The sequence below is a fragment of the Marmota monax genome, unplaced genomic scaffold (genome assembly GCF_021218885.2).
Source record: "Marmota monax isolate L192 unplaced genomic scaffold, Marmota_monax_Labrador192_F-V1.1 WCK01_AAM20220418_F8-fsc00099, whole genome shotgun sequence".
Classification (NCBI taxonomy): domain Eukaryota; kingdom Metazoa; phylum Chordata; class Mammalia; order Rodentia; family Sciuridae; genus Marmota; species Marmota monax.
In genome coordinates, this window is record NW_026692126.1 from 4212180 (window position 1) to 4235854 (window position 23675).

At 43.4% G+C, this 23675-nt stretch overlaps 1 protein-coding gene and 1 long non-coding RNA gene across 4 annotated transcripts in view; one reads left to right on the forward strand and one right to left on the reverse strand.

Annotated features, from left to right (window-relative positions):
* Positions 1-17846, forward strand: part of LOC124106836 (uncharacterized) — a 31726-nt gene extending 13880 nt beyond the window's left edge. For 2 of the 3 annotated variants that reach the window (XR_009228781.1, XR_009228782.1), the window contains 4 exons: positions 1532-1608; positions 6877-7023; positions 13204-13391; positions 16759-17846. This is a non-coding gene — a long non-coding RNA (uncharacterized LOC124106836). The remainder of the gene's footprint in view (positions 1-1531; positions 1609-6876; positions 7024-13203; positions 13392-16758) is intronic. The other variant, XR_009228783.1, reaches the window with a different exon arrangement.
* Positions 17847-19058: 1212 nt separating this feature from the next.
* LOC124106830 (glyceraldehyde-3-phosphate dehydrogenase-like) lies at positions 19059-20252 on the reverse strand. The gene is given in 2 exon segments (XM_046464626.2): positions 19059-19790; positions 19793-20252. Coding segments are annotated over 2 exon segments (999 nt in total). The 3' UTR covers positions 19059-19251.
* Between the last annotated feature and the right edge of the window lie 3423 nt (positions 20253-23675).

Sequence of the window (23675 nt, forward strand, 5' to 3'; positions counted from 1 at the left end):
TGCAGTCATACAATGGAATAGTATTCAGTCATAGAAAGGACTAAAGCACTGATTGACGCTGTGTGAATTTGGAAACCATCATGCAGGTGAAAGAAGCCAGACACAAAAAGGACAGATTGTATGATTCCATTATGTGAAATACCCAGATGAAGCAAATCCACGGAGACAGAATGCAGATTGGTGATGACCAGGGGTTGGGGAGTAGGGTAATGGAGGAGCTGCTTAACCAGGGTGGGGTTTTATGTTGGGATGATGGAAGTATTTTAGAACTAGAGAGATGGGATCTGCGCAGCATCGTGAAGGTACTAAATGCCACTGAGTTGTTCACTACAGTGATTGAATGCTATGTGCATTTAACCTGAATTGAAAAATGACAAAACTTCATGATGGCTCTTAAAGAAAAGATGATGCTTCTTAGTCTGGTGCCCTGTTCCCTGCAAGCCTGGTTCCCGGCTCCTTCTAGGCTCACTGGGCCCTGCTCCCCGACATGGCAGCCCGGTCCTCTCCCTTTTTACCCCCTCTCCACCCCCACCTAGTGGTTAATCTTCATAAAAAGTCCAGGCACCTGCTTGCTGCTAAGGCTTTTTTCAAAGGCTTCTTGGAGTCTTCTCTTTTTACTTCTGTTTTGATGAGAGAGTTTGAGTGCTGAACACAGAATGAAGGCAGACTGGGATTTTTTTTTTCTTCAGTACCAGAGATTGAACCCGGGGTGCTCTACCACTGAGCTATGTCCCAAGACCTTCTTTTTATTTTATTTTATTTTTTTAATTCAAAACAGGGTCTTATGAAGTTACTGAGAGTCTCAAGGCTGGCCTTGAACTTTCAATACTCCTGCCTCAGCCTCCCTGCTCATGGGAATCATGAGTGTGGGTCACCATGCCTGGCTTGACCTCCAGCTCTATCTAGAGGAATCAGAACCATGAATTCTTCTGAGTCTCACTTCTTTTGCCCTCCCATCTCCCACAAAAGCTCTATGAGTTTGTTAGTCTTTTAAAGCTTCTGGGAACATTAATTTAAGACTCTTAATTTTTGTTGGGTAGAATATCAATTTTTACTGTTCTCAAAATCCTTGAATGAAACTGTAGATTGAAAATCCTGTGATACTCATATGCCTTTCTCTACCGGTTTTCAATGCTACTTATGATACTTTTTCTAAAAAGTAAGATATTAATGTGGTTTGAAGTTCATAAGGAGTGGCAGGAAGGGCTGTCTTTGGAACCAGGCAGACTGACTTTGATCCTGTCTCTATCACTAGTTTGAAGAATGCATGAAACCTGTCTGTCCCTGTTTCCTCATCTGGTCAGAGGGTAAATATTACCCCTGAGGTTTGTGTTGAGAATCAATAAGATTTTCATAAAGTGCTTGGCACAGTAGATTTCTAACAGATGCAAGCTCCCCATAATCAAATCCTGCCATCTCCACTTTTTCTTGAGGTTGGTCTTTTTGGGGTTTTTTTGGGTGGCACTGGGGATTAAATGCAGAGGCATTCAACTGCTACATCCCCAACCATTTTTCTTTTATTTTGAGTCAGGGTCTTGTTAGATGTCCAAGGCTGGCCTGGAACGCATGATCTTCCTGCCTCAGCTTCCCAAGTCCGTGGGATTACAGGTATGTGCCACCATGCCCAGCTCCATAGTTGATCTTAATAATTTTCCAAAATCAAATTTGTTGAGAGTTTTAAGAAGCTGGAATTATTTATTTTCTACTTGATGGTGCTTTATTTTTAAGTGCAGCGACTTTGAGATGTTGAGGACACCTGGCCATTGTGCTAGCGCTGTGATGGGTGAAGTGAATTGGGGCTCACTGTGGATACTGCATAGCTGTCAGAACCAACAGAGGAGGTCTGCAAACGACAACATTGATAGATAGCCAAATCACAGTGTATGGAAAAAAAAAAGAAATGCAACGTGGCATATAACCTAATGTCATTTATGAAAGTAAAAAAATTTAAGAACAGTCCTGGGAATCTATCCTACAGAAATGAAAGCACCAGAGTTTATGGATTCATGCACAGAACTTTTTACTGCTGCTTTGTTGTGAGGAAAACAGAACAAAACCAAGCACAACCTAAGTGCCCATCAGGGGGGAATGATTGGATGAATTGTTAAGCAGCTATTTCATTAAATAGTACACAGCTATGAAGAATGAGCATTAAGGCTGGGTGTGCTGGTGTGTACCTGTAGCCTCAATTACTGGGAGACTGAGGCAGAAAGATCAAATGAGCCCATAAATTCAGGGTTACCCTGGGTAACACAGGGAGATCCTACCTCAGAAAAAAAAAAGCATTAGATTTGGATCTACTGCCTTGAAAAGATGATCATGATATGTTCTTTTTTTTTTAATTTTATTTTTATTTCTCGGCGGACACAACATCTTTGTTTGTATGTGGTGCTGAGGATCGAACCCGGGCCGCATGCATGCCAGGCGAGCGCGCTACCGCTGGAGCCACATCCCCAGCCATGATATATTCTTAAATAAGAAAAGAAAATTGTCACAATCAGATTAGGAATCCTGATTCATTAAACTACATCTTTCTTTTTCTCACACTCATGGATATGTGTGTCCACCTATTTAATGGATCAATGGATCGAATGATCTTGCAAAGGTATAGACCCTCCCCATGCTGTTAGCAGTGGTCACCTGCTGGGGGTGCAGGGAGATAAGCAAAAAGACTACCAAAGACTAAACAAACAAACAAAAAACCTTAAAAAACTCATGATAAAAATGTCAAATAAACCAGCCAGGTGAAGTTGTGCAACCCTGTAACTCCAGGACTTTGGGAGACTGAGGCAGGAGGATTGCAAGTTCAAGGCTAGCCTTACCAACTCGGTGAGACCCTGTTTCAAAATAAAAAAATTTAAAGGCTTAAAATTTTTAAGGGCTGGGGATGTTGCATAATGGTATATCACTGCTAGGTTCTGGGTTCAATCCCCAGTACTGGAAAAAAAGAAAAGAAAAAAAAAGAGAGAACACAAAGATTCTACCACTGATATTGCTAAAATGTATGAACAATAAAAATGCGAATGGACAAGGACTGGATTGTAACATGCACCAAAGAAATAGCTGGTAGGAGCATTTTGAGCAAAAGCAAAAAATATATGGATACAAAACAGCAATATCCAAACCAACAATACAAACATCAGAAACTTTAGGATCGCTGCTTGTGGGTGGGTGGAGAGGAGGGTGGGTAGGAAGGTCAAAGGGAATTTAAATAAAAAAAATTGAAGAAAAATCATGTGTATGGACCAGTGATAATGAGGACCTGTTCGTCATATTCTCACCTCATCTTATTCTGTGCCATAAGATGAGGTGGGACCTGGCACGGTGGCATATGCCTGTAATCCCAGAGGTTTAGGAGGTTGAGGCAGAAGGATCGTGAGTTCAAAGCCAGCCTCAGCAAAAGCAAGGTGCTAAACAACTCCATGAGACCCTTTCTCTAAATAAAATATAAAATCGGGCTGGGGATGTGGCTCAGTTGTCAAGTACCCTTGAGTTCAATCCCCAGTACCAAAAAAAAAAAAAAAAGAAAAGAAAAGAAAAAGAAAAATGAGGTAGAATATGAGGAATTCCACACTATATAGGGTTCCAAAAAAAAAAAAACCCCAAAACCCCAAGAACTTTTTTCTAGAATTGCTTATGAGAATAATACTAGAACCTACCTATAGTAAAACACACCCTTGACCTTAGGATCAACCTTTCTATAGAGCACAATGTAAGGGGACTTCGGTGGGCCAAATCCCCAGGGATGCAATATCTAAAACTCTGGAAGGGTCTGAGGAAGGGCCACTAGTGCTGTTAAGATACTAAACCCAGGAATTCCCAGACCTGTCCCCAAGGGACTTAGTCCAGCACCACCTGTAATGACCAGTGAGAGAACACGCAGTAGTTGGTGAGCGCCTCTGTCCTTACAAACCTGGGGGAACACTCTGGGGACAATATTAGCCGTTAATTAGTTCCCTGAAAGAGTGGCTTTGAACTTTTGGAATTAAAATTAATTGATGGCCACCGAGATTACATTTATAATCCAATCCACTCGGAAGGCTGAGACAAGAAGATTGCAAGTTCAAAGCCATCCTCAGCAACTTAGGGAGACCCTGCCTGTCTCAAAATAAAATAAATGAATAAAAGGCCTAGGGATGTAGCTCAGGGGTAAAGTGCCCCTGCGTTCTGTCTCTAGTACTGGAAAACAAATCCCTTTTTTTGAAGGCATAAAAGAATGCCATATAATTTCTATAGGATTGAGACTCCCCACCCCCTGCCCCCGGGGTTAATCTAACTGCTCTTTCCCTGTATTTTCCCAAGCTTGCCTCTTTTTAGCAGCGGACTACACTTATCATTTGAGCTTTGAACTCTGCCCCAGTGGATAAGTACTTTCATTTAGGTACACAGTCTGCAGAAATAGGGCCAAACTGTGAGCAAACAGCTTATTTGTGATAACAGGCCTGGCCTTTGTGCCCACTGTCTGAGGCTAACGGTCCCTCATCGCCAGCGCATGGCCGCAGCCCACTCCCCTCCTGTGTCCCATAGGTGCGCTGCATTCTCTCAGGGTGGAAGTCATGTCCTGTAAATAAGCTGAGTTTTGCCAGAACTAATGCAGGGAGCAGGACAAGTCACACAACTGCGAGTGGCTTGTCCTGCCAGGGTCGAACAGTTTGCTATTGACCATCCTTGTCATGAGCCTTTGGGTTGCTGAAAGGCCACATGAATGCAGTTGCCCTCCCTCTTCTGGAATGTGTCTTATGGGGTGGCACTCTGCATAGTTAATGAGCTATTAGCTTTTCCATTAAGGTTTCTTTCTTTCTTTTTTTTTTAAGGGTTTATAACTTGGTATTAACAATAATTTGCTTCAGGCAGGTGTGAAGAGCCCACCATGGTCTTTGCTCTTAGTGTTGCTTGGGTGGGGGGTGGAGGGTTGGCTCTGTCCCACGTTTGTCCCATACAAAGAAAACATGTTTAGGAACTAGAAGAATTCCCTTTTTTTCTTTCACATCGTTGTTGATAATAGCTCTGTTTGTTATAAAACATTTGCAGAGGGGACAGGCTCAAGACAAGACAAGGGGACAAGAACCCTGAATGGGTCAGGACATCTGCCATGGAGGGTCCTCCAGGAGTGTTGTGTGGTTGGTGATTCTGAGGAAATAGATGCAGAAAAGTTGGCAGGGAAGTTCTAGTGCAGAAATTCCCTCTGTGGCATGCTAACCTGGTTAACCAGGATGCGAGAACCCTCGGCCTTAGCCACAGAACTCCTAGAAGCCTGGGTGGACAGGCAGCCCCACAGACAGTTTCTCGTGGAATCCATGCAGGATTCATGTTCATCCAAATTCTCAAAGGGTCATGGTCATGGGGAATCTGTTTGCTTCCAGCCTGAGACATCTACAGAGGTAGGCTGGCTGGGCTTCATGCTTGGAAGTTGTGGTATTATGGCAGGAAAATAAAGGTATGTCTGGTCCCTGCCCCAGATTCCTGGCACAGAGCTCTTAAAACTCTTGGAATCTCCAAAGTGCTTTTGGATGGTAATATGGTAATTGGTGGCTGGGGAACGTGGGTGGCCTGGGTAGCCTTAGGGTGAGAGGCTGGTGCCAGGGGAACTAACCTCTGACCTCCTAGGAGGGGAGAAGGACTAAAGGTTGAGGTGATTACCAATGGCCAATCATATAATCGATCATGTCTAATAAAAATCCCCAAAGAACAATGCTAAGAGCCACAGCCAAGTAATATGATGCATGGCATTTTTGGTTGAAAGGTGACGCCAGCAAGCTATTGAGATGATATGATTATGTTAAGATCTGCATTCTTATGGATATCAGATTCCTGCTGTCCACCTCGGCCTGCTACGGGACTCCTGGAGAATTCCCATTGGTTGGGGAAGTGCGGTAGGAGGGAATTCCGGAGGAGGGACTTCCTGTGGGGGTCCGGGAGAACGCTGCATGGGTCGGTTGGCAATCTTCCCGGGAGCGTACGGGGCATTGGCGGCAGTTTCAAAAATAAAGTTTGTTCCTGCTTGAGTGGCTCGTGATTTTGTGCCCAGCCAGACTGCGGCAGAACAAGAAGCTTCTGGGATGCTGAACATGTAGAGGTTCCTGGAAGGTGGCCCCCAGGGAGAGGGCATGGAACTCTGCCCCCTTCCCATGTGCTTTGCCCTGTGAATCACTTCATCTGGCTGTCCATCTGTAATATTCTTTGTAATATCCTTTTTAACACATGGGTAAATATAAGTTAAGCATCCTTCTGAGTGATGGGATCTGGCTTCGTAAATTAATCCAATCCTTGGAGAGGCTCATGAAACCCCCTATTTATAGCTGATTGGTCAAAGTATAGGTGATGACCTACTACATGTAATTGGCATCTGTATAGGAGGAAATATTTATTTCAGAGGTTTTAGTCCATGGTTGCTTGGCCCTGTTGCTTTAGGCCTGTAGAGAGGCCAAACTTGGTGGGGAGAGCTTGGTGGAGCAAAGCTGCTTATATCCTTGTGGCTGGAAAGAGAGAGAGAGAGGGTGGGGGTCAGGGTCCCAATAGCCCCTTTAAGGACATATCCCTAATGACCTCACTTCCTTCCCTTAGGACACACATCCTAAAAGTTCTTCTGCCTCCGAGTAGTGCCATCAGCTGGTGACCAAGTCTTCAATGCATAGCCTTTGGGGGACATTTAGGATCCAAGCCACAATAGCATCTGAAGTGGGGGCAGTCTTGGGGGATCTGGCTCTAACTGTAGGTTGACCATGTCAGAGAGCTGAACTGTAGAACTCCCAGTTGGTGTCCACTGCAGAATTGCTTAACATGTGGGGAAAACCCTACAGGATTTGAGATCTGTGCTGAGTGTGTGAGGGGAGGAAGACAGTTTTTGTTTTTCTTCTCTTCTATATGAATCATCAGGGAAAGCCTGTCATCTTAGGGGATCTGAAGAGTCCCTAACTGGAGTGGAAGAAGTGGTTTCAGGAGGTGACCACATGGTGTTAGAATCTGTCCTGAACAAGAGAGTGAAGGATGTGAGGAAGGACCTCCTATGGAGTCCTCTGGCAGGTGAGTGGCTCAGAGTCACTGACTGCATCAGTGGCCTTGATGGGGTGACGGATCGTGGGCTAATCCTGGGGAGCAGAACCTGAGAAGGCAGGAAGGAGGAACAGCAATTTCATGTTCTAAGGTGCAGATATAAGTTACCAATTGTAGGAGCTCCTGAGACCCTTTGAAAAATAGGAAGGAGTTGGCGTCAGGACATGGTGACCTATCGACTCCTTATAGATCTTCTGCTGACTCGCTGGGGTGTTGCTGCTGGAGCTGGAAAGAAACCCAGAATGTCTAGGGATCCCATACCAGTAACCAGGTTTTGGAGGAATCAGTAGGTTGGATTGTCCTTTCATCTTTTTGTGGGAGACCTTGTCTGGCCCTGGGAAGACCGGTTCCATTCCCCATATATGGGAGCTTCCAGTGACCCAGAAGATACTCTTAGCAGGAGCGTCCCCAACCTAACTAAGAGATTTTAAAGTTTAAACCTGAGTGTTGAACTGCTTAGTATGTAGGAAGAAGCATTCAAATACAGAGAGAACAATACACTAGAGATGTCCACAGTCATCTTTCAAGAGAAAAGGTGCCCTAGGGTCCACTGCAGAGAACATACCAATGTCCTCGAATGTCTATATATTAGTTTCACTTTTCAATAGTTTCCATCTTCCAGTTTTAAAATAATACGTGATCACCGTAGAAAATTTAGGAAAATATAGGTAAGGAGGAAGCAAATAGCTAATTATTGGGACTGGGATGTAGCTCAGTGATAGAGCACTTATCTAGTATGCACGAGACCCTGTGTGCAATCCCCAGTCCACCATGAACCAACCAACCAAGCTAATTATTTCTACTTCTCTCCCTTTAGCTGTACCTACTATATTTCTTTTCATATTAAGTATCTTTTAAAATGCCATTTTATACCATGTCATTCTAGATATTTTAGATGATCAGAAATTATAAAGAAAATTATAAGCATTTATAATGTCACCACCCCTGTTAAAATAGTTCTTAACATTTTATTATGGAAAACTTCAAATACTTATAACCTCTTAGTATTGTAATGTATTTATTTTATGTCTTGTCTGTGTGTGTATCATATATGCATGTGCATATAGACATGTATATACGCACATGCACATAGGAAAACAAAGATTACATATTAAAGTTTTTTTTTTTTGTTAGTACTAATCTTTTCATGACTTGCCTTTGCCTTTCAGATCAAATCCAGACTCTTTTTTTTTTTGGTACTGGGAATTGAACCCAGGGGTGCTTTGCCAGTCCTTACTATTTTGTGTTTATATATATATATATATATATATTTTTTTTTTCCCCCAATAAATCACAAAACACTGTCAGGTGAGGAGGTAATTCCAGTGATTGGAAGGCATGTAATTCCAGTGACTTGGAAGGCTGAGACAGGATCACAAATTCCAGGCCAGACTCAGCAACTTAGAGAGGTCTTATTCAGCTTATCTGAGACTCTGTCTAAAAAAAATAAAATAAAAAGGGCTATGGATGTGGCTCAGTGGTAAAGTATCCCTGGGTTAAATCCCTAGTACGAAAGAAAGAAAGAAAGGAAGGAAGGAAGGAAGGAAGGAAGGAAGGAAGGAAGGAAGGAAGGAAAGAAATTGAAGAACACAGGAAAGTACTATAGAAGTGTGACTATGCTTGGGGCATAAAGGAGAGGGATGACCTCTGTTAGAGCTGGACACAGAGGGCGGCCCTCGAGCTGCCTGTGGGCCCTTAGGTGGAGCAGTGGCTGTGTGGCAGTAGCTGAGGAATGCCAAGAGAACAACTTGAGCTTGGTTGGAGTTGGAGACCAGGAATCCGTGTGGGGTCCCATCCCCTGATCAGCAGCTTCATTGACTATTCCAACAGCTGTTTCTGAAATCTGAGCAGCTTCCAGATTCCTATGCCTCATTCCACTCCCCATCCAATGAGGTATCTGCCCTGGTGCTCCTGCTCCTGGAGAGCCCTTGAAGTGTCTCCGTCTTCCTCGTCACCACCGACTCTGTCCTGGTGAAGATCTCTTTGCTTTTTAAACTGGAACACAGTGAATTGGTCATCCTACCTCCTATCTCGGATTGCTTTCTTTAGTTATTTATTTCCGTGTAAAAAACTGTCCTGAAATTCAGCAGCTTAGAACAAGTGCTAGTTAAGATCCAGAGTTTCTGGGGGTCAGGAGTTGGGCTTCGGCTCTGTTGAGTGGAGTGATGTAGCTGGGTGGCCCCCTCCTGAGATGGGAGTCGGCATTGGTGGGGTCACAGTCTCTGAACTCTCTTGACTCAGCCTCTAGGATCTGTTCTGAAGCTCATTCACATGGCCAATGTCGAGAGGTTTCATTTCCTTGCCACTGGATCTTTCCACGAGGCTGGCTGGTGATATGACAGCTGGCTTTCCCTAAAGTGAGTGAGGCAGGTGGCAGGCGGTGAGGGAGGAGGGAGAGAGATTGACCAAGATAGAAACTGCAGAACATCTTCCTGATCTTGGAAGTGATATACCACCACTTTATTGGTCTCATAGACCAATCCTGGTACATAGTGGGAGGTACCATACAGGACATGGGAGCCATGAGGTGGGATCATTTGATACCATTGGGAGGGTTTTTAACTGATCTTTTCATGACTCACCTTTACCTTTCAGATCAAATCCAGACTCTTTCATTTTTGATACTGGGGATTGAACCCAGGGGTGCTTTGCCCCTGAGCCACATCCCCAGTTATTATTTTGTGTTTTAAGACAGGGTCTCACTAAGTTGCTGAGGCTAGCCTCACACTTGCCAACCTCCTGCTTTAGCCTCCTGAGTAGCTGGGATTACAGGTGTGCACCAACCACCACACCAGCTCAAAAGTAGAATTTTTTAATGACCTGACAGAATAACTCCATGTACAGAATGAATATGATTTTCACCTCTAACACTAGCAAGCAAAAGTATCACTGGTAGTGGAAAAGCACCTACCATCTAAGCATCTTGCTGTCCATCAAACATGCACCGCTGGGCCTGGCCCCAGACTTGTTATCACAGCACTTAGGGTTGTTTTTCCGTGACCCCTTTTGAAAACACCCACTTTTCATTTATTCACGACATACTTATTGAATACGATCATATTTTAGACACTGGAAATAAAATAAATGAAAGTCTTTGTTCTTGTGGGTCTTAACAATCTGGTGAGAAGACACTAGGAACCCAACAAATAAATAAATAAATAAAATAAGTGATGTTTAAGTAAAATTATGTAACATAGTAGATATTCTTGTCCATCAGAAGATGGTAACTAGCTGGGTGCCATAGTATATGCCTGTAATCCTGGGAACTCAGGATCACAAGTTCAAGGCTAGCCTGGGCATCTTAGCAAGAGAGTGCTCAAAATAAAATAAATGAATAAATAAAAAGGGCAGAATGGAGCTCAGTAGTAGAGCAGTCCCTGGGTTCAACCCCCAGTACTGGAATAAAAGCTAACTGCCACATGGGTAAACTGTAGATCCAAGGAAGAGTGTCTGAGGGTTCTTGGGTGAAGGCCTGCTTTGCAATTTTGAAAAGGTAGTTAAGGGCTGGTGATGTCACTCAAGGGTAGAGCACTTGCCTAGCATGAGGAGGGCTCTGGGTTTGATCCCCAGTATGGGAAAAAAAAAAAAAGGTAAAATAGTCTGTTAAATGGGACATTTAAATAGAAACTTGAAGTCACAAGGGCAGAGCCATCTGCATTGTGTCTCGTGTTCACAAACGCACAAGGAGGTTGGTGAGGCTGGAGCGCAGTGTGTGAGGTCAGCACAGGTGTGGGGAAGGGGGAAATCCCACCTGGGAACCTACAGGCTTCTGAGAGACTGAGCAAAGTGCAGAGAGGTGTCATGGTGCGCCCCAACAATTGCAAAGCCTCTTCCAGCACTGTGCTAAGAATGTGGTGTAAGATTCTGGGTGATAACAGAGAAACCTGTCAGGAGGTCATGGCAAGAATCCAAGAGAGACAGTGCTGGTTTGGCTCTGAGAGTTGGTTGAGATGGTGTGAAACCAGGTGGTGTCCTGGTGCTGGAATCGAATTCTCAGATCCTGTTTCTTCACCAAGTGTGGTACCAGTTGATGGCAGAGTGGCTCACATGATCCAATGTCACAATCGATCTATTTCCTTCAGAAGGATCTGTTTTAATATTCCTGATTAATAAAGGATCTCTTACACATCAGGGTTAGGTTACCTGTTAACAGTAACAGAGGGCTCTGTCTTTGAGGAGTGCTCATCGATGAGGAACTCAGCCTTCGGTCAGTCCTGACACTCCTGTGCCTTGGAAAGGAGAGGGAGACATGAGCATCACTTGTGTATGCAGCTGGGGTACCTGGTGGTGGAGGCTGGGAGAGCTGATCGTAACTCATGGGCTTTCTAATTAAACTCTTTTGTTATTAAGGATGTAAGACTCCTGCCGTGTGGGAATGATTTACTCATAGGAATTCAGCCTGCTTTGCTATAAAAATGTTGATATATTGTTCTGATCATGAGATCCAGAAACTATTTGTTTGTTTAAATCTCTAGCTATAGATATCCATACATCATATCAGCTTTCTTACTAATGTCAAATTCATTGAGCTCTCTGTGTGTGACTAATGTCTCAATCTTTCTTTTTAAAATTTTATTTATTTGAGGCGCCCAGTGTTGTTTCAAACTTTCAAGAGCTGTTAGTTTTGGGGATCGGAAAACTTTTTGATATGTCCAGTCCACACCATTCTGTGACCCTAGTCCTCTGATGAAGGTAGCAGGCTTCAGTTAAATAAACAAGCATTTCTACTGATGGCAGCAGCCTCAGCATGATTACATACACCAGGTTGCTCTCTATTGAGGGATCTTTGCTGACAGAATCTTGGTTGAGAATTACCTAGTGATTTTTTCCTTCTGTGTCCACGTAGCACACGTGAAACTGAGTACCACACATGAACCAAATGGGTGTTAAAATATATTAACAATAATTTTTCCCGGTACCAAAAAAATCTATTTTTTAAAAGATGTTAAATAGTGGACTAATACCATTCTCCCACATTTCTATCATCACTTTAATTGGAGTGTTTATATGGTTGGGCACAAGTCTACCATCTTTATTTTGTATTTATTCTAGCTTATTTGTTACTTTCTTCCTCAATTTTGGTCTTCTTTCGAGTAATTCAGATATTTTAAAATCTTCCATCTTATCTTTTTTGAGTTTTTAGCTCTGTCTCCTGTGTGTGTGTGTGTGTGTGTGTGTCCTGAGAGTTGCTCTAGACACTACAATATGAATCTTTTACTTATCACAGAATACCATCAACTAATGTTGTATTACTTCTTTACTATCACTTTAGATGGTTAATTTTTCATATGATCATGAGGGTAAAAAAAATCAATGTGAGGCCTATTATATTTATGTGAAGATTAGCTGCATTCAGATTTGCATTTTACAATCAATGTGGGTGCAGAGCTCTCCTCTGCTAATCACAGAATTGATCATGCAGTTCACTGACATTTGTGTAGTGGTTGGTTGTGGGCTTACCTGAATGAGTGTTTCATTTCTTCAGAGACAAATTGCTCTTTTGTTTTTCTCTTTTGAAATAACTAACACATATGGAAAAGGAAAAACCCATAAATGTTAAGTAGAAATCTTTCTTCCAAGGGATATGGAAGGAAGGTTGGTGTAGCCCAAGCCCAGGTGTAATGGCCCTTTTTACAATACAGATGATGAGAGGTTTTCCCTCCCTGTGGCTGATACCGTTTTACCTGTTTAGCACACATGGACATTTGGGGTCCTGATCTCGTCTGATTAGGTTTTGCTTTTAACTGGCTCCCTGGAATAGTGGCTTCCCAGGTTCTTATCGGGAAATATAATCTGAAACTCACTGCCATTAATACCTCTTGAAAGCTCTGCAGAGAGAAACAATATTTATGGAGGATTTGCCTGAAGTGTTTGTTGTCCATCCATTTTTGAGATAAGTCATCACCAACCTGTTGTCTTGCAGACCCCTGCAAGGTTGTCTGCAAATCCTCTATTGAAGGGATTATTATTTCTGTCATAGTTATCTGGAAGGACACAACGGTGACATTGAATAGTTTGTTTAAGGGAATAGAGCCTTTTACAGTATCCCAGGTCTTTACTTAAAAGAAGAAAATTGTGTGATAAATGCAATCAGTATTGGGATGTGGCACTGGAGTCTGCCGACTTCCAACTTAACTACTTGTGTTTCAGGCTCCACTCAGCATCATAGCACCATGTTAGTGTTGGAAAGGACCCCACAGACTTGAGTGTGTCAATCACGGCACACCTGCACTGTTGAGTGCTTCGCAGCAGACAGTGGGAAGCCGAGGCGCTGCCCAGGCATGGGGGTGCATTTTCTGGGAAGTTCTAAGTTCTTTGTAGTTACAACATTTGAGATGGTAAGAACTCCTGATTTACATATCGTTTTTACAATGTTGATAAGGAAAGGGTACAGAGAGAACAGCAGCTTCCAGATGTCAATTCTGTAAGAGTGTCCAGTGATTGGGGGCGACCAGGGGAGTTCACTGCTGACATGGTGCCCCAGAGCCGCACGGCAGGGATTCGCCCCATCATTCCTGCGGTCACACACTGCTTAGTTCAGCCCACAGTGGACAATGCACTCAAGGAGGGAAGCTGAAGGAGCCCTGTTTGGAGCAGGGGAAAGTAAAGAAGAACACAAAAATCATGGTGATACTGCAGTTTCCATCCAGACGCTCTTCATCACGTCTGTAAATTGCATTAATCTGATTTGATTTCTAAAAGCCACATCAAGATGCCTCTAGTTTCTCAAAAACCGGTGATCTTTGAGAAGGGGAACTAGAATGGTGATCATGTCCAATTTAGCTCTTCATTTACAGAGAATTAGACTGTCCACAGGGGCATGCGAGACAGCCTGCAAATTGTCCCATGAAGCCTTCTCTTTCATCTTATTTACAAATAAAACAATTTATAAAGATAACTATTTCCATGCAAAGGAATTCCAAACAGCTGGGTGCAGTGACACACACCTGTAATCCCAGTAGTTTGGGAGGCTGAGGCAGGAGGATTGAGAGTTCAAAGTCAGCCTCAGCAATTTAGCGAGACCCTGTCCCAAAATCAAAAATACAAAAAGACTGAGGATGTGACTCAATGGTTAAGTGCCCCTAGGTTCAATCCCCAGTACCAAAAAGCAAAGAATTCCAAACATCTAGTTCTGAAGGTAGCGTTAATCTATATTAGACGTATTAATTACATTTAGTACATTTTGTTCCTAAATCAACTATAAAATGTTAGACATCAAATCATTTTTGTTTCCATCTGTTTTTGCCACGCTAGGGATCAAGCTCACGGCCTTGTGGATGTGCTAGACAAGCACTCTACCACTGAGCTACGCCCCCAGCCCATTAAAAAAAATACTTTAACGTCAATTATGCATATCACTTACTAATGGAAAAATACAAATTTATTATATATTACATGTCTTTACATATTTAAATAATCTTTAATGATTCCTAATTAAAGTTAAAAAATTTTTTACTTAAAAACGCCTCGTAATCATGTAACTACAAAAGAAATATGGTTAAAAAGTTCCAAAGGGGATGTCTAAGGCTGTGAAATGGGTTTGAAAACAATTTTAAGAAAGAAAAAGGAAAAAAAAAAAGCATAAGTGACAGAACAATATGTATTATTTATAAAAAGCAAATGAAAATCCTCTTTTATAAATTATCTCTCTCTACATCTAAAAATAAATACAACGGGCATAGAAAAAGGTCTGGAGGGGTATGTGCCAAACTGTTCACAGCAACTACCCTGCAGAAGAACAGTTCCAGCTCAGGTGGGAATGGATCAGGAGTACTTAGGTACTGTGTGTAACAATAATTAAAAATAACAGTGGAAGGCAAAGCTCAGGGGTGGGGGTGGCCTTGAGAATGTGCCTCCTAGGTCTCCTTCTGCAGAGTGCACATGATCACCGGCTGATGATCCCAGTGACTACACCCTGAGGTCCATCAGTGCCTGTGGTCAAAGCCACATTCTCATGAGCTGTTCCCAAGAGGTGGGTGGAGGATACTGAGCAGGCCTGTTCTGGACATGGAGGGACGCCTCTGGGGATCAGCTTTGGCCTAAGGACTCTCAGACGACCTTGCAAAACTTTTGCTGCAGTTTCCTTTCCCTCCCCTCTCTCCCCCTCCTATTCATTCTTCCTTCCTTCTTTCCTTCCCTCCACTTTTTTCTCAACCTTCTCCAGCTCCATCTCTATCTTCCCTTACTGGTATTTCTCCCAGTTAAATCTCTGGACCTCTAATCCACCTTGGTGTCTACTTTCTAGACGACCCAGACTAACTCAAATGTTTAAAAAAAATTAGTTAATCATAGGCAAAGCCTAACATTGTGCCATAAGGACACAGGAAGTCTGGACCCCCTGCAGCCGCCAATGTGGGAGCTGTGCGTGTAGATAGAGCTCTCTCAACCTATTGCAATGTGTGTAAGTTATGTTTATCAAATTTATGTGTTATTGAGGCACCTGGGGTTTGTTTGATACCAGGCAGTTGAGATACTTTATATAAAAAGGACATGTTGGGCTGGGGATGTGGCTCAAGCGGTAGCGCGCTCACCTGGCATGTGCGGGGTGCTGGGTTCGATCCTCAGCACCACATAAAAAATAAAAAAATAAAGATGTTGTATCCACTGAAAACTAAAAAATAAATATTAAAAGATTCTCTCTCTCTCTTTAAAATAAATAAATAAATAAAAAGGATATGTTAAATTTTATGACTGGAATTTAAAAATTTTAAGGAAGAATGTCCAAAGTTTGTGATGGAAACTAATTTTTTTTTTTTGGTACCACCGAGCCACATCCCCAGCCCTTTTTATATTTTACTTAAAGACAAGATCTTGCCAAATTGCTTAGTTGCTGAGGTCTTGCTAAGTTGCTGAGGCTGGCTTTAAACTTGAGATCCTCTTGTCTCAGCCTCCCGAGCCACTGGGATTACAGGTGTGTGCCACTGAGCCTGGCTGAAACCAAATTTTAATCCATATTTTATTTTATTTTTTGGGGGTAATGGGGGTTGAAGTAGACTGGCCTTGAACTTTGGATCTGGATGCTCTTGCGTCAACCTCTTGAGTTGCTGTAATCCATATTTTAAACGTGTTTGTTAATATTTATAATCATATATAAAATAATAAGATATATCGAACAGTTCTTAAAACTTACGGGAAAAAGTTGATTTTGAATTTGAAAACTTAATTGGAATTAAGTATTAGGAAAAAATAGAAAGCATAGTAAATGGTAGTTTTGAGACACTAAAATCATCTTCAAGAGTATCAAAATTTTCACAATTAATAAAGAATAAGCCAGTGTATCCACATGGAGAATAGGCAGGGATGTGGTGGTAAATATTTAGCAACAGGTTTTGGGGGATGGAGGGATATTCAAAAATATGAGTATATAAGTTAATTATAAATTTTACCAATGAGAAGGATATATAGTGCATGATTTAAAATAATAATAAAATATCAATATTATTTATTATAAATTTCATAAAGCCAGTTGATTCTGAATATTTTCATTGTTTTTGCCAAACTCCTCTGTCCATAGCCAGCCTGTGGTTTGATGACAGGACTTGTATCCCAATCCACTAATTTTTTTTCTACTAAATTTATTGTTATTACTTCTTTGTGTGAATCATTGTCATTCTTATTCTCATTCTTATTGTATTTATCAAACTCCAACCTTTCAGCTTTAGCCCTGCTTTATTAACTTTTTCTCCTTCAACTTCCTAAACATAGACATTGAAGGCAATAAATCCAGCCCTGGTCTGTGGTGTTCACCAATTTCCCTGGTGTAAATGCTGCTTGGATTCCAAGTTACCAACTCAATTCAGATGTTGCTGAATTCCTAGAAGATGCCATCACCTTATGGATACAACAAACCTGAACAACCTCAAGATCATAGATAAAAGTAGATAAGAATAATTAAAGACTGGCAAGTTTTGTGTATTATTACTCTACCTATAATAATACCTGTAATAATGTATCTGATTGTAAGTACATTTAATTTAATTTTTAATAATGGCTGGCTTTAACAACCAACTTGCAAAATTCTTGAGACTCTCCCTATTGCCTCTTGGGAGCCGGTACCAGTTGGCTGCAGGATACCACTCATGGTAGTAACTGGTGGGGTTTCAGTTCTGGAGACAGACAGGGAGCCAACGGTGCAGCTCTCTGATAGATGAGGAGTGGTCCCTTGGTTACAGTGGAGGCAGGGAGGAAGGGGTAGCCACATGCCAGTGTTCCTCAGAGAAGCGGGGATTTGTTCGAGTGCCACTTAGAAGCAGGGATTTGTTGGAGTGTCACTTTCGCCTTCTCAGTGGTGGTCTTCATGGCCACCAGACTAGTCTAGTTCTTAGCTTGCAAGGTTGGATTACTGTCCTGCTTCTGGGTGAGTCATCCCCTCTCCAGATTCTCCCCTTGCTAGTCTACACTCACATTCCAGAATTGCTGAGGGCCATTGCTAAGTAAGAATGACGCATGGCATGACCCAGGTCATTTGCAGTGACATTGCATGTAAGGTGACCTTGCTCAAGGACCAGGGCGGATCCGGGTTTAGGGCGGATAGGGTTTAGGGCGTTCCGGTTTAGGACAATCGGGTTTAGGGCGGTTCCAGGTTTAAGGTGTACCCTGCTGGGAATAGGGCGTATCCTGCTGCCTCAGGCGTGCCTGCTCCTTGAGTTCCCGTTGAGTTCTCCCGGGATTCAGAGAGTATTTGGGATTTCGCCCAGAACGTGAATTGGGCGGAGAACGTGGATTCCCCCAGAACGTGTTTGTAGAGTGCCAGTGTGAGTTCGGGAATAAAGAATTGCTGTTTGAATCTACAAGGTGTGTGGTGGCTCGTGATTTTGTGCCCAGCCAGACTGCGGCACAGAATAATCTTCCCAAGCACATCTTTGCATGCATTTCCCCCATCAGTCCGGCTCTGTGTAGGATGAATTCTATATAAGAACCTGGGCTTTTAGTTTTCCCGAATCACTCAGCAGCCTTTGCACTTCCCCCTACGCATGCATTCCGTGTCCTCCCCTGTTCTGCAGACCTCTCACTTACTGGCTGTTGAATTTGCCAGTTGTATTTCACCTCTTAGGCTTCGTGGCACCTCGCCTTGTTCTAAGGGTCTGTTCCACGTGACTGCTTATTTGCAAACTGTTCTTCCTCTCTGAACCACCTAGACTCCTAATTACCTGCCCCCCACCCCAACTGTTGTTGAAATGAGCACTTGCACCCCTCTTTGGGCGCATAGTGTCTTGCAGTCTTAGGCACATTTCCACACTCACATGCTGGTCAGTATATGTCTAAGTCGACCACAGACTTCTTGGGGGAAGAGATGGTAGATAGCAGCAAACATTTCTTGTTGATGACAAGAAATTCATATATTCCAAAATGGAATACCCCCTGATGAGTTGTAATATTCGATCAAACTAGTATTTTTAATTTTTCTTTTTTCTTTTGGTGGTACTAGGGATCCAACACAGGGCCTTGTGTGTGTGTGCTAGGGCCACTGAGTGACATCCCGGCCCAAAATTAGTTTCTGATACATCTTTTCCTTTACTACTTATTTCCTAATCTTCAGCTTGTCTTTGGAACTATGAAATTTGTTTTGATTGCCTTTTTTAAAATTTGGTACTGGGGATTGAACCCAGGAGATCTTCACTCTCGAGCCACATGCCAAGCCCTTTTATTTTTTATTTTGAGACAGAGTCTTGCTAAGTTGCTGAGGCTGGTTTTGAACTTGGGTCCCTCCTGCCTCAGCCTCCTGAGCCTCTGGGATCACAGGCAAGTGCCACCACACCCAGCTGTGACTGCCTTTTGTACTGGTCTGCATGGGCTGACATGCAAGATAGAGCAGACTGAGTGGCTTTAATGACAGTCATTTATTTTCTCATGGTTCTGAAGGCTGGAAGTCAGGACTCTCAGGGTTAATGTCCGGGGAGGGTTTTCTTCCTGGGTTCTTACTGTGTCCTCACATGTCCCCTTTTCTTTGTGCACACATGGACCGAGAGAGTTCTCTGTTGTTTCTTCCTTTTTTGGGGGGGTGCAGTGAACTTTATTGATGGTATGTGACAGTAGGGCTCCCTAAGCCCCTCCCCTTCTTCAGGGGATCTGGGATGGAAATGGGGAGGAGGGGAGATTCTCAGTGTGTTGAGGGACTGAGTTAGGGGCAGGGACTCCCCAGCAGCTGAGCACCTCTCTCTTCCTGTGTTCTTGCTGGGGCAGGTAGTGCAGGGGCTCTTAGTCCTTGGAGGCCATGTGGACCATAAGGTCCACCACCCTGTTGCTGTAGCCAAATTCATTGTCATACCAGGAAAGGAGCTTAACAAAGTGGTTGTTGAGGGCAATGCCGGCCCCAGCATCAAAAGTGGAAGAGTGGGTATCACTATTAAAGTCGCAGGAGACCACCTGGTCCTCCGTGTAGCCCAGGATGCCCTTGAGGGGGCCCTCTGATGCCTGCTTCACCACCTTCTGGACGTCATCGTATTTGGCAGCTCTCTCCAGGTGACAGGTCAGATCCACAACTGAAACGTTGGGAGTGGACACACGGAAAGCCATACCAGTGAGCTTCCCATTCAGTTCAGGGATGATCTTGCCCACAGCCTTGGCAGCACCGGTGGATGCAGGGATGATATTCTGGGCAGCCCCACGGCCATCACGACACAGTTTCCCAGAGGGGCCACTCGCAGTCTTCTGAGTAGCAGTGATGGCGTGGACTGTGATCATGAGTCCTTCCAGAATGCCAAAGTTGTCATGGATGACCTTGGCCAGGGGGCTGAGCAGTTGGTGGGACAGGAGGCGTTGCTGACAATCTTGAGGGAGTTGTCATACTTCTCATGGTGCATGCCCATCACAAACATGGGGGCATGGGCAGAAGGGGCAGAGACGATGACCCTTTTGGCACCACCCTTCAAATGAGCCCCGGATTTCTCCATGGCAGTGAAGACACCAGTGGGCTCCACAACATACTCAGCACCAGCATCACCCCATCTGATGTTGGCGGGATCTCGCTCCTGGAAGATGGAGATGGACTTTCCATTGATGACAAGCTTCCCGTTCTCAGCCTTCACTGTGACATGGAATTTACCATGGGTAGAATCATACTGGAACATATAGACCGTGTAGTTGAGGTCAATGAAGGGTTCATTGATAGCGACAATGTCCACTTTGGCAGAGGTGAAAGCAGCCCTGGTGACCGGGAGCCCAATATGGCCAAATCCTTTCATTCCGACCTTCACCATCACTGCGCGAGACGGGGAGGGGCGGCTGCCTATCGAACGGGGAGGAGCAGAGAGCCTCTTCCTTTTCTTATAAGGACACGGATCCTACCAGATTAGGATCCCACCCTTATGACTTCATTTAAACTTAATTATCTCCTGAAAGCCCCATCTCTCAATGTAGTCACATTCAAGTTCATGGTTTCAAAAGATGAATTTCAGGGGGATACAACTCAGTCTATATCACCTTCCAAACAGAATTTTGTTTTATTTTCCATTGATTATAAAATGGTACTGTACCTTTCCCTCACCTTCTTGAAAAAACAAGTGAATTTATTATTAAAATTGAGAGCCGAGAGAAGCAGAAGCGCTGTGTCAGTCACAGCATCAGCAGGGCCGTTTGGAGCCCAGACTTCCAAGCTGGACTGTGCTGGTGTCAACCCAACTCTGCCACGTCGTAGCTGTGCGACCTCAAAGATGTTACTTAACTTCTCTCTGCCTCAGTTTCCTTGTGTGCAAAATGGGAATGATAGCAAAGGTTCCACCTCACAGGAAGATGATGATTGTTGTAGGGGAGAGGAAATGAGATAATGAGTGTGTGTAGAACTCCTGGAACATTATTATTATGTTTATCTTAAAAAGCTTTTCGCTGGGTGCCAAGGCACACTGCTATAAACCCAGTGGCTTAGGAGGCTGAGGCAGGAGGTTTGCAAGTTCAAAGCCAGCCTCAGCAACTTGGTGAGGCCCTAAGCAGCTTAGTAAGACTCTGTCTCAGAATAAAAAATAAAAAGGGCTGGGGATATGGCTCAGTGGTTAAGCACTCTTGGATTTAATCACTGGTACAAAAAAAAAAATCTCATATTTAATGCCTGTGGAATTGTGTGTTTACAGCACCCCAGTCAGGCAGGTAATAGTATGGGAACATTATTTAATGCTTGTATTGATTTGAAGGTAGCATATTGCTTGGAAATAATAAAAAAAAAGGCTAGTCATCAATTGGTCATAAAAAGGATTCTGACCAAGGTCACATATACATCACCTGTCACTTATGCCAAGTTCCCCTAAGCTTGACAAATGCTTACTTGCAAGATTAGGTCAGTATTAGGATGAAGGTGAGCAGCTATCAATGAGGGCACACGAGAGGTGTTGGGCTGAGGTGTTGGTGGCATCTGAGAAGACTTCTAGAAGTGGTGATATTTGAGCTGGAGTTTGAAGAATGAGAACAAATTGGAAGCAGGGTACCTCCTATCAGTGCCCGGGGTACTCTGAGTCCATACTGTTTTCAGAGAAAGACTCAACAGTATTTCTCTCACAGTGAAAATTCTCTGGTATCAGAGCTTGCAGCTTTTGAGAGGGGAAAGAGAGAATTTTGGCAAAAATGGCAGAAACCGTGATTTTTAAAAATATTCTGAATTTTAAAATTGATTTAATAAAAATGAATCCAAATCTTATTTTTATAGAGACAAACAGGAAGTAGTCGTTAGTTGGTAATTTTAGATGCCATTTGGCCATGAATTTCATGTACTTATTTGGTTAGGGAATATTTTGGGGGTGCCTCCTATGTACCAGGAGACTGAGGGTATAGTGGGGAGTGGGTCAGCCCTGTGGTCTTGTTTTGGGGTAGGAAAACAGGTTAAAATGTGGCAACTATTAGGATAGTGGAAGCATAGGTCACCGAAGCCTTGTCTGAGAAGTGATGGTTTTCCCATGGAAAGGAGTAGAAATTAGCCAGACAAAGAAAGGTGGGGAACAGTGTCTCAGGAATAGGGAACAGCATGTGCAAAATCCTAGAGATGAGACCTTGACATTGAATTAAACACAAAAATGCCTAACATGTCTGGAGCTCAGAGGATGGAAAGGGGAATGGATGAGAAATGAGGTGGAAGAGTTCAGCTGGGGCCAGTCGAGACAGAAACCATTGAAAGGGGGCTGAATTTTTAACTTGAGAGCAACAGGGAGCCTTTGAAGAGTTTTCAGTAGGGTGTGTCATGATCTCATTTACATTTTCAAATAACCACGTTGGTTGTGGGCAGGAGAACTGATTGGATATTTACTGTGCGATCATGTGAAACTTTAAAACAATCCTTTCTATTTGAATTGAGAGACTATAAAAACCACAATAAAGAAAATTCCAAACTATAATGATAAAAATATTACCCATGATTCTCTTGCTCTAACTGCATTTCATTTCTTCTATCTCTCCTTTTTTTTCCCATTTTTTCCTCCTTGCACATTCACTTCTTACACTATCGAAGTCATTGGTGGAAGGCTTCCTTGGCACGCATTAGCACGGCTAAATAAATCCCAGCTGTTACTCACCCCGGAGCACACTACAGAGTCGCTACAGAGCCGCCGAAGTGAGAAGTATCTCGATTGTAAATCAATTTGCAGTGGTGGCTCTTATTTGTGCCTTTGAATTTGGGGGCTTATACTTGATACCATTGTTTGTTTTCTCTATTCACGGTGACTTCATAATTGCAGTATGTCTGCCCAAGCTGGTGGTGGCCCTGGCTTCTCATTTTCCTTTAGATGCAATTGCTCTGGAGCATGACCATCTGTGATAGCTGAAATTATCGTGCTACAAACATTCCCTCTTCCTCCCCTCTCACTGCAGGCATAGTCTACTGCTCTGTGTCTTTGACTTTGAACTTGACCATATGACTTGCTTTGATCAAAGCAGCTCCATGAGCAGGGGCCGTGAGTGTACTGCACCCTGGACTGGGCTCCTGGACTCCAGGGTCTGCATGGAGCTTTGACTGTCCCAGGTAGCCATTGGTCTGGCAGGGGGAGAGACCTGTGGCGCAGGCTTCTCCCCAACCCACATCTGAGTCCCCCTGATCTGCACTCGGTGGGGTGACTTAGGGAGCTCAGCCTCCACCCCTCAACTCAGTCGATGTTGTGTCAAGGAACATGGCCTTCGGGGAGGTCGCTCTGCAGAATTATACTTGTTCCTGCTTCAGTGGCTCGTGATTTGTGCCCAGCCAGACTGCGGCATTTGATGGCCCTCTCCAGGGCTCCTCTGAGTGAATTTTGTGTATGTCACAAATTAGTCTAGCCGTTTTTGCACATTCATTCAACAATTATCATATTAAATATTTACAAGGGTCAGGCACCATGGATTCAAGAGTGATGAAAAACAACCCCCAGTCTCTTGGACTTTAAAGTCTAATGAGAGAGATAGGCTTAAGTGACCACTTAATGAGTGCATAATTGCAAATTAAGATAAAATCCTTGTGAGTGCATTAACCTGACTGAGGAGTTTGAAGCTTTTTTTTTTTTTTTTGAACGGGGGTTGAACCCAGGGTCCCTCAACTGCAGAGCCACATCCCCGACCCTTGTTTATATTTTTTATTTAGAGACAGGGTCTCACTGAGTTGCTTAGGGCCTTGATAAGTTGTGAGGCTGACTTTGAACTTGCAATCCTCCTGCCTCAGCCTCTTGAGCTGC